At 42.9% G+C, this 10,417-nt stretch overlaps 1 protein-coding gene across 1 annotated transcript; it reads left to right on the forward strand.

Moving 5' to 3' along the window:
- The first annotated feature begins 2,073 nt into the window (after window positions 1–2,073).
- Window positions 2,074–9,551, forward strand: GCM1 (glial cells missing transcription factor 1). The gene is made up of 5 exons (XM_009904180.2): window positions 2,074–2,163; window positions 3,955–4,207; window positions 5,517–5,629; window positions 6,570–6,698; window positions 8,949–9,551. The coding sequence occupies exons 1-5, from the start codon at window positions 2,074–2,076 to the stop codon at window positions 9,549–9,551; spliced, it is 1,188 nt and encodes a 395-aa protein (XP_009902482.2).
- Window positions 9,552–10,417: the final 866 nt, after the last annotated feature.

Below are 10,417 nucleotides of genomic sequence, written 5' to 3' on the forward strand. Positions count from 1 at the left end.
ACCAAGGATTTAAAGGTACTTCCATCTCAAAATACAGCCATCTTACTTTCAAAGAGCCAGACCACAGGGGAGAAGTTTTCGCTTTTGGGTACTGAATGGTCAAGTCAGCAAAAGCTTTTAATATTATGCAGAGGCAGCCATCTTGAGGATGCATCAGGGTCACCCAGGAACAAACACTTGTCTCCAGAAAATGAGCAGCAGCACCCAGTGCACTTTTGCACAGGCCAAAACTATCTTCTCATATGTGACTGTTTGACGCTGTTTGACTCTGAACTTTATCTTGACTGGAAACATCATGACAAACGACATGTCCAGTTGTAGTTAGTTTATGCTCTGCATTTTGGAATTTAATCATATTGCTTCATACTGCTGCCACAGCTGATCATCAAGGAAGACAGAATTGCTATTTTTAAGTCTATAGAATACATGTTTTTAAAAGAAGATTAAAAAAAAAGTCATGTCAATCTGGGGAAATATTTCATAGTGAGTATCAGTAGCACCTTGGTGTAGTACATTTGTCATCCAAACATGATGAAGGATGAGAGAAATGCAAAGGCCAGTGCCTGCAGTGGAGGAGAGGCAGGAGAGTTCCCATCAGCAGGGAGAACCTTTCAGCATCAGGGAAAATCACATGGCTGAAGGCAAGACACAAAGGCAGCCAAGGAACACAGTGAAACACACTCTAGTGGCAAGACAGGTAACTCAGCCTATGTAAAGGGTCACCCACTGCACCTGAGGTCAGTTAGAGTTTGTCATCACTGAAAGGTGACACCAAAGAAAGAAAAAGGAAGACTGATGGGAGCACTGACAAAAGCACCTTCTTTGTGTGGTGGTAAAACAATACAAGAAAGGAGCCTGATCAGGTGACTGCTCTGTAATAGCCTATATCCACACCTTCCTGACACCAGCTACTGTCCTTCAGCCAAAGACAGCAGTGGACAACCTCTGCAGTGGCAGTTGCTTTCCCCAGGCAATGCTCTGCAGGGTTGCATAGTGCTTGAGCAAGAATTTGAGAAACTTTTTAGGGCTCCGGGGCTTTTTCCAATCCTTGATCTCTTGTGACTGCTGAAGAACTCATGACATCTGTGTGTGGTCATGGTATATAAGACTGTCCTTCTAATAAGAGATTGAAGATTATATTGAATTCACTTAACCTGTAGGCTCATGTAAATTGTTAATATAGAATCATAGAATTGTTAGGGTTGGAAGGTACCTCAAGGATCATCTAGTTCCAACACCTCTGCCATAGTCAGGGACCCCTCACACTAGATCAGGTTTTTCAGAGCCACATCTAGCCTGGCCCTGGTGATAAACTTCTTCCTAACATCCAATCTGAATCTACCCATTTCTATTTTTGTTCCATTCCCCCTAGTCCTAGCATTACCTGACACCCTAAAAAGTCCCTCCCCAGCTTTCTTGTAGCCCCCTCCTTAAGATACTGGAAAGTCACAATTAGGTCTTCTCAGAGCTTTCTCGGAGCCCAATCTCCTTTTTTTACACTTCCCTCATCCAATTGGTAAGCTCACAGGGATGACAACAGTATTTGAAATGGTCGGGCACCATTTAATCTGAAATGATGTAGCAGTCCTCTGTTGTTGCTCACCTTTGTGCAGTGTTTGAAAAATATAATGGGTAAGCAGTGACTCAAAGAGTCCTTAGAAGCTGCTGAGCTGCTCAATCAGTCTCACCCTGGAAATACTAAGCCAGAGCTGGATCAGATGTTCAAAGAGCCCACGAGCAGAGTTACATGACTACAAACTTGGAATGAGAGGAGGCAGAGCAAAACAAAACAGATGACAAAGGCTCGACTTGCTTGCTGTTAACAATGTCTGTAACATCACAAGCTATCTCTAAGCTATATTTTCCATTACATTGCCAGCTTGCAAAACCTTTAATGGAACAAGTTTTTCTGGCAGAAGAACACTGATTTTTATCTTTAATGAGCAGCCTCTCTATCATTCAGCTTCAGGAAACAGCTTCCTGGTCGTTACCTGCTTGAGAGTGCAGACAGCCAGTCAACTTCAAAAGCAGCCAGGAGAAACTTTCTCGCTAACACTGGAAAGGGACTAAGAAATGCTGAAAAGTGCAGACAATGTTATGGAGCAGGAGGACCTTGCTGGAGAAATTACAAGTTGGGATATCAATGACATCAAACTTCCCCAGGTATGTGCCTGTGTCCTAGAAATTCGTCCAGTTCTTCTGACCAGTTGTCTGCATTGCTGATCTTCAATGCTTTCTTGGTCATCTATGCCTCTTTGCCCCCACAAGGTGTAGAACAGATTTTTACTGAAAATACAGAAATTATTGAGTAAATGTTGAAGTTTCTATGTATTTTTCCTTGGAAGCATTATTGAAAGAGCTTCTGATATACAAAAATTAGCAGTGCTGCAGGTACATTGCTTTTCTAGTCCACTGGTGGATGAGGTGCAGAGAAAGCTCAATTAGAGATGTCCAGGACTTGCTTTTTTGCCTTGGGTAGTTGGTTTGTGAGAAGTGAGCACAGCACCCACAACTTTCTTGCAACTCTGGGTGCCCAATTTTGCTGCATATCTGGTTCCAGGCAAGCAGGCTGGCTTTCCACACAGAAGCAATGCTCCTTTCCTGAACACCTAGGAAAAGCTTGCTTTGTGTTTGGAGAGGTTTGCTGAGAGGATCTCTCCCTCTGTCAGTCCTTCTCTAGTCCTCTTATCTAAAAATTGCGACCAGGCTCTCCACTAAAAAACCACATGGCTGTGCATGCCACCATCATCTCTGTTTCTCAACTCAGTATATCTGTCAGATTCTTCCTTCTGTGGTCCTTTAGCACCCAGCTCTGCCTTTCACCTCCCACCCCTGTCTTCTTACCTGATTCCAGTTTCTTCCCTACTATGCCACTGCTGTTCACTCACAGCCTCCAAGTCTCAGGCTGCCTTCTTCCTTGTTCTCCACTCCAAGGTCACCTTCACCTGCATTTCAGCTGGGAGGCTTCCTCCACACCCTTCCCTACACTACCTGGGGGAGCACAGGCGTTTTTGTCTTCTGAGTTGATGTTCTTGCTGCTGTAATGGCTCTCCATGACTGGGATCAGGAATTTCAAGGAAATTCCTACTAAGGTTTTGTATCTTTTCCCTCAAAAACCTCAGTGGGTATGTTAGGTGCTTTACAGCTCACTGCATTTTACTGTCTTGACTGTACCCACTGAGCTGATGTGTGTTTGGTCCTTTGGTTTTTGGTAGCTTTTGGGGGTGTGTGTGTGTGTGGGTTTGGGTGTTTTTGTTTGTGGTTGTGGGTTTTTTTGCTGGTTTTGGTTCTTCTTTTTTTTGGTGTTTGGTTTTTTTTTCTTTTCATTGAGTTTTATTTTCTGATTCCTTGTATTATTTCCCTTGCATTTTTTTTTTTGAGGTGGAATTAAAAAAAAAAAAATTAAAAGAAACCACCACAACTAAATAGGACCTGAGATTTCTTTGGTTTAGTCTTCAGAAAAATCACTATGGAAGACTTTCATGGCAGATAAGCCAAAACTAACCAAAGTCCAGAACTAAAGATCTAATGCCCTGAATGTGGACACACTCTCAGTCTGTTTCAGCATTTGCCCTTTTTTGCAGCAAGCTGAGCCAAATCAAGCCAAATGATTAAGTGTAACACTGCTGTGTGCAGCCTGAAAGGCAAAAAACAATCTCTGCCATGAAAGCTAACAGTAGTTAGCTGGTGACTGCTGCTTGCAAGGTGTCTCACCTTCCTCTCCTGGGGAGGTCCTGCACTGAACTGGCCTTATGGGTGAGTGAGAACAACCTCGTGGCCAGGCTTTCCTGCTGGTTTGAGGATCACAGAGAGCCATGGGGAGTTGTGTTTTCTCAACCTTCTCTCCACTGCTCTTGCCAACCAGCATCACATGCCAAGGTTCTAGAGTCACCCAGGCTAGAGAACACTCAGCAGTGGACCAGGTCTAAAATGTAGTTTGTGGTCTCTCCACAGGATGTAAGACAGATAGACTGGTTTCAAGAATGGCCAGATTCTTATGTAAAACATATCTATAGCTCAGAGGATAAAAATGCTCAGAGGCACCACAGCAGCTGGGCAATGAGAAACACCAACAACCACAACTCCCGCATCTTAAAAAAGTCCTGCCTTGGGGTGGTGGTCTGCGGCAACGACTGCTCGACCCTGGATGGGAGGAAGATCTACCTAAGACCAGCCATATGTGACAAAGCTAGGCAAAAACAACAGCGTGAGTATCAGCATGGCTGTTCATTCTATGGCAGCACAAAAGCCAACACAACATAAAAGAAATCGAGGCAGAGGATGCCCTTTCAATTTTCCAACCTTCCTGCTGCCATTCCTTATATTCAAATAACTTTGGAACAATGAATTTTACATTTCTTACTGCTGGGAGAGGAGCTGCTTTCCTGTTTGGCTGGGGATTTTTGGCTTTGTGTTGCATTTTTGGTTTGCCTTTTTGGTTTGCCTTTTTTTTCTCCTTTTTTTTCTAACCTGTTTCTGATGGTTAGAGACTGGATCCCAGCCTTCTCAGGCCTATGAGTGAGGCTACTAAGAAAGCTGTGCAGTGCAGCAGCTTCCTGCTGTGCTGTTCCTGCTGTCTTGAGCATTGGCTTCACCATTGCATGGGTCTAAGAGTAACTCAGGAGGCAAGTTTTGCAGGAAAAAAATTTACTTATAGACTATGATGACTGGAAAACAGGCCTTACAATCATGTTACCAGAGCAAGACAAAGCAAATAGATAACAAGCTGCATGCACATTTTTAATAAGATTATTCCAAGCAATTATTGATTGCTCAGTAGAGATACCACATGCTGATTTCTTTATCTGGTGAGCATTAGGGCTAAAGAAAGCTGTTGCTCAAGCACTCGCTGAAGTCTGAATGATACCCCCTACAAAAATGATACAAGAACACATATGTTGTTCCAAACACTAAATACAATTAAAACTGTGATAAGAAATTATAATACAGCTATAATAGAAATAAATCTTGCCATTTACATTTAATAATGGAACAGAAAGAAGCTTTTAGCTTTCTTATATTCATTTTTGCTTACCTCTGATGAAAGCTTTTTGCATAGTTTTTCTCACAGTAGTTTCTAAGACTCAAACCAGAAATGGCCATCCAGTACTGTTGTTGCATAGATGTTTAAAGCACCCAGAGCCATGCTTTCACAAGGAGAAGTAAGCAGGCAAAGACGTTTATTGCATTATACAGCAAGGTTATATAGGTTTTTTGAAAGCATAGGTGTTACATCTTAATTGGCTATTTTCTACTGGCATGCATGTAATTAAGGCACACGATAGGTCAAAGTAACAAAACAACATTTTAACCCATCCAACCAAATTCTGCCCTGTTTCTCTCCTCTTGTTACAAAGTGTTTACATTCTTCTCTGAGCTATAGACTAAACATAGCTTGCTCTACTTTGAACAAAGGCAAATCTTCCCCTATACAGTATCAGCAACGAGCCATTGTATCACATGGGATTCATCCAATCAGTGTTGTATAGAAAATATTTCCATCATCTCTGCTCCAGGGAAATGCTGTCCAAACTGCAACGGACCCCTGCGCCTCCTTTCCTGCCGAGGCCATGGTGGTTACCCAGTTACCAATTTCTGGAGGCATGAAGGCCAATTCATATTTTTTCAGGTTGGTATAAAATTACCTTACACTATGCAAGTTAATTTTAAAGACTGGTTTTTGAGATTAAGGATATTTTTTGTTCCAACAGAAAATGGTTATTACATATAACAAGGTCAAACGGCTGTGAGGAGAATAATTTTCACAATGAGTGGGCCAGGTCATAAGAAACTAACTCTGAAGTTAGTCCTTCTAAGTAGGAGGTTGAGCTAAACCTCCAGAGGTCCCTTTCAACCTAAAATAGTCTGTGCTCCTATGACTTTACAGTATAATTATGGTTTTCCTTGAGCCTCCCATGAAAATCTGTTGATTTTGAAACATTTTGCCTCAGGTGCATATGAACCAATAAATCCTCAAAAAGTCACAAATGCCATATTACCTCAGCCTCTTCTCCAAGGCACCATGCATAAGCATGAGGCTCTCTAAGAGCAGGAAATGGTTGCACCAAAAGGACTGTCTATGGAAAATGCCATCTGTGCATTTATATGTAATTTCTATCTGGAAAACAGTGTATGCCAGTGTTTAAATAATAGGCACTATTTCTGGCAGCTGTAGTTCTAGTTTGGTTCCATAACCACTAAACTGTTTCCAGGCTTTCCCTTATGTACAGGTTAAATAAAATGTTCTGCTAAACATGTCTAAAGTGTGAGAAAAATGGAAATCACTGCAGAGGCACTGTAGCCAGGGTACTTCAGCTGGTGCTCTGGCATGGGGAGGTTTTCCTGCACATAAATGTGGGGGACTGGTTTTAAGATTTCAGAGAATTTCTACCCCATCACACTTCATTTGAGATATGTTTGTTACTTGAGTTTACATTAAATGTCTTATTAAATACAAAGCATTAAGGCAGGCCATATGTGTGGGTTTGGCCTGGGCTACAAATTTTGCTCTCTTGAGATTAATAACAAGGTTGTTTCTAGCTTTATTGTGTCATAATTCCTTTCTAAAGTCCAAAGGAGCTCATGACCATCCACGTCCAGAAACAAAACGAGAGGCAGAAGCTAGAAGATCAATCCAAAAAGCACAAAGAGCTTCTTCTCCATCTTCCCCAAGATACAAAAGAACCCAGGAGACTGAGGTAACTGTTATTATCGGTCAGTGAAACTGTGAGCTAAATTATCCATGGTTCCATTCCCTGGCAGGATTTTGGACAAGGTTGCATCAGGTTTTGGTCCCTTCATTTTATACAGCTAGCTTTGAACGTGCCTGTACTCCTGTGTGATGCCATGCTATAAACCACAGGCAATTATAATCTCAACTTGATGCTGTGAAAAATAGCCCTTGGTGTCTTGAAACACAGCCCTTATTTCACTTCAGGTTCAGAGTTTACCTAAGGTGAGGATGTAGTGTGGACACTGCCAGGCCAGGCCTTTTTGGTCCGTGCTACCAACAGCAGTCCTTGGCCACATCTTATTTGGCAGCATGGACAAAGTTTTGAATTGTGACAGATTTACAGATCTTTGACGGATTTACAGAAATACTGACATAAAACATCAGCTTAGCTGGGTGTGGAAACATTTGCAAAAGCATCTACAGAGTTGCATTGGACTGCCGTGTACCTGATGGAGAGAACAAGCAGAGCAGTGAGGTTATCTCCAGTGGCCTTCCCTGCAAAGACTGTTACACATACCTGTACACCACTGGTCTTCACATGCATTTTGGTTTTTGATGTGCTAGATATGGTTTATCCTCCTCTGCCTGGTGTTCAAGAGAGTAATCAGTGCCCCTTCAGCTACAGATGAGTGGATAACTGGGCCACATGGGAGCAGACTTCTTAACTGAATAACATGGGGATCAGGGGGATCCAGAAGCCCAACTGGTAGATTAAAAGTGAACAATGGAAGTTAAACCCATTTCAATGAATATTAATTTAGGAGCTGCAGATACTTCTACTGGAAATATTCAGGAAGATACTAAAACCAGAGCTCGGGAGTGACTCTCATGGAGACACATTGACTTGGGATGGAACAGTCAGAGAGTACAGGAAGGACTGGTGATGGCCTCTTGACACAAGTGCCTGGGAACATGAGCATAAGTAAAAGCATCTGAGCCACTATGTAAATCTCTAACAAATACAGAAACAATTATTTTCATAGAACTGATTTAATTTTATCCCTACAAACACTAAAATAGTCCTCCAATAGGCTTTTCTTCTTTTATATTTGAGCCTACTGGTCTTACTGAGGTCAGGTTCCCTCTAGGGAGAGAGACTTTTCCATCCTGGCATTTTCACTGCAAATTGTGTGGGACTAGGAACAGACCAAAGACGTCATAAATATCTAATTTCAGATCCTGCTCTTCAGCTGGTCTGAATCTGTGATACCATTTACCCTCATCTGACTTTCCAGTTCACAGTTCTCTGGCAAGTTTTTCTTGGGAATAACCCATCATATTTGTGTTCTGCCCAAATCCACTGTGGTACAACTCAGGAGTCTGATTCAACAGCACCTGTGTCACTGAACCTGCAAACAGCCTTCCAAAAAGATTCAGTTTTAGTGTACCAGGAAGGAGCACTTTAGAAAATTGCATGAGCCCAAAGCAGAGCAAGTGATACTTAAGATGTTTCATCTATGGTGCCAGCAGCTCTTTATCTGAAGGTGGGCTGGGTCCTACATCAGGTTGTTGGAATTTCTCATGGTGAGTGGAGAACAGCAGAAAGGAGATTCGCTACTCTGGCAGTCAACAAAATCACTATAATTAAATATGTGCAAAAGCAGAATTGCAAAGAATAGAGACCTGTAAGTACTCATCAGAAATGATAGCACAGAATGAGTGCTCTGAAATTAATACAAGTCTGCGAATTTGTAATTAAGGCAATTAAAGAAGTTGTGAAATATCCAGGAAAAAAAAAAAGACCTAGAAGAATAATTCTGGTGTGCTCCCTGAAGGAAATTTCTGTTTCTGAAGTACAAAAAAGAAAAAGAAAAAGTAAAGTTAGGAAAATATATCAGTTGAAAGTAGAAGTAGAGCTCTTGAAAAGCTGAACCCAAAGATCACTTCAAAACGATCACTTTAAAAAGATCATACTTGTCTTTTCTGAATGCCATAGGAAAAAAAAAATCATAATCTGTGGTGTTGAATGTGAATCTGAATGCAAGGTCTAACAATTCTTCCAGAGGCTGTGGGCAAAAACTGGTGAAAACAAATCTGGGAGTCCTGCTTGGTTTGCCCCTAAAGCCCATTTGTGCTACCTTACAAGGAGCTCTGCTGTGACGTCTTGTTACCTGTATTAACTGAATGCATTCATGATGGTCTCGTACTGGACAGATTCTACTTCGTGCTGCTCAACCCTGCTCTGTTTAACTAAACCATGCCTTGCTTTCTCAAGTCTTTGACAGGTGCAATGCCAACACAGGAGGCTTTGCCTTGGTTGTTTTCCAAGCCAGACCCTTACCTGCTACCTGCTAATTTTGGGGGACATTTAAGCAAAAATTTACAAGAGCAAATGCTGGGCAACTGCTCTGAGCAGCCACCATACCTGAGGGCAGCTGGGGAGGATGATTGCTCCAGAGAGGTGCCAGCCTGGAACAGGAGCCCTGCCCTTGGAAGGACCCTGAGCACTGGGAGGTCTTGGAGCAGCCCTGCCATCAACGCTCCCTGCACAGCCCCTTCTGCACAACACTGCGCCTACCCCAGCACCCAGCACATTGTGCCCACAACAAAGGGTGGCCACGGCCCCTTCAGGCCTAATGCTGGCCCTCTGGGGGCTGAGCCCTGTGAGGGGAAATCCCCACTGGCCTACAGCAGCAGCTGCATCCCTCTGCCATCATATCCTCAGGGAGGCAGCTGTCCCATGGCGGATGGGGCACAACACCAGTGCCAGTTCTCACTGCCTAGGGGAAGCCAAGGAGAGAGGGGTGAGGGAGGGCATTCTGTGGGTCTCAACTGCTGCAATGATGACATGTTTTTTAACCTGTACCCCTTGCGGTGACCAGGTTTAAACATCCTCTTTCCCCCTTTCTCTGACAATTGACCTAATTCTCCATCACTGTTAAAACACAGATGTGAAAGTGCTGCCCCAACAGTTCCCTATTTAGGTCCTCTTGCAGGATTCAGGAGAGGCTTTCACACATGAAAACTTGTCATGGTGCTTTTGGGGTTTTTATCTGTTATATTTCCACCCATTATTTCATTGATCTAATAAAATGTTATCAGCTCCTCTTACAGACTACCTCACTACCCTTCTGGTTTGGTATCATTTCAGTCCTCCTTGATAGTTTGCTCAAGCCTGTGGGACTGTACAAACCTGCATACAGATAACCTCAAGCACCACAACCATCATGTGCAACCCTCTGCACTCTTCCAGCTTCTTCAGGTAGTGATCTGAGTCCCTCTCCTGCACCAGTCCTGCAAACGTGTTGTATAGAATCATCACAAAACAGTTTGGACTGGAGGGGACCTTCAAACGCCATCTAGTCCAACCCCACTGCCATGGACATCCTTCACTAGACCAGATTTTTCCAAGTCCCATCCAACCTTCCCTTGAACATTTCCAGAGATGGAAGCTTCTCTGGACGACCTGTTCCAGTGTCTTTCCACCCTCATACAAAATTTTCCTCCTTAAGTCCAATTTAAACATACTCTCTTTCATTTTAAATCCATTTCCCCTTGTCCTATCACCATAGGCTTTGGTAGAAAGTTTTTGTCTTTCTTGTAAGGCCCCTTCTTAGCCTTTCTTCACAAGAGAGGTGTTCCAGCCCCCTGAGCATCTTTATGGCTCTCCTCTGGACCTGTTCTAGCACTTCCATGCCTTTCTTGTGCTGCAGAACCAGAATGACTTCTCTGTGTAACTAGACT

This window comes from Dryobates pubescens, chromosome 3, assembly GCF_014839835.1.
Source record: "Dryobates pubescens isolate bDryPub1 chromosome 3, bDryPub1.pri, whole genome shotgun sequence".
NCBI classification, from domain to species: domain Eukaryota; kingdom Metazoa; phylum Chordata; class Aves; order Piciformes; family Picidae; genus Dryobates; species Dryobates pubescens.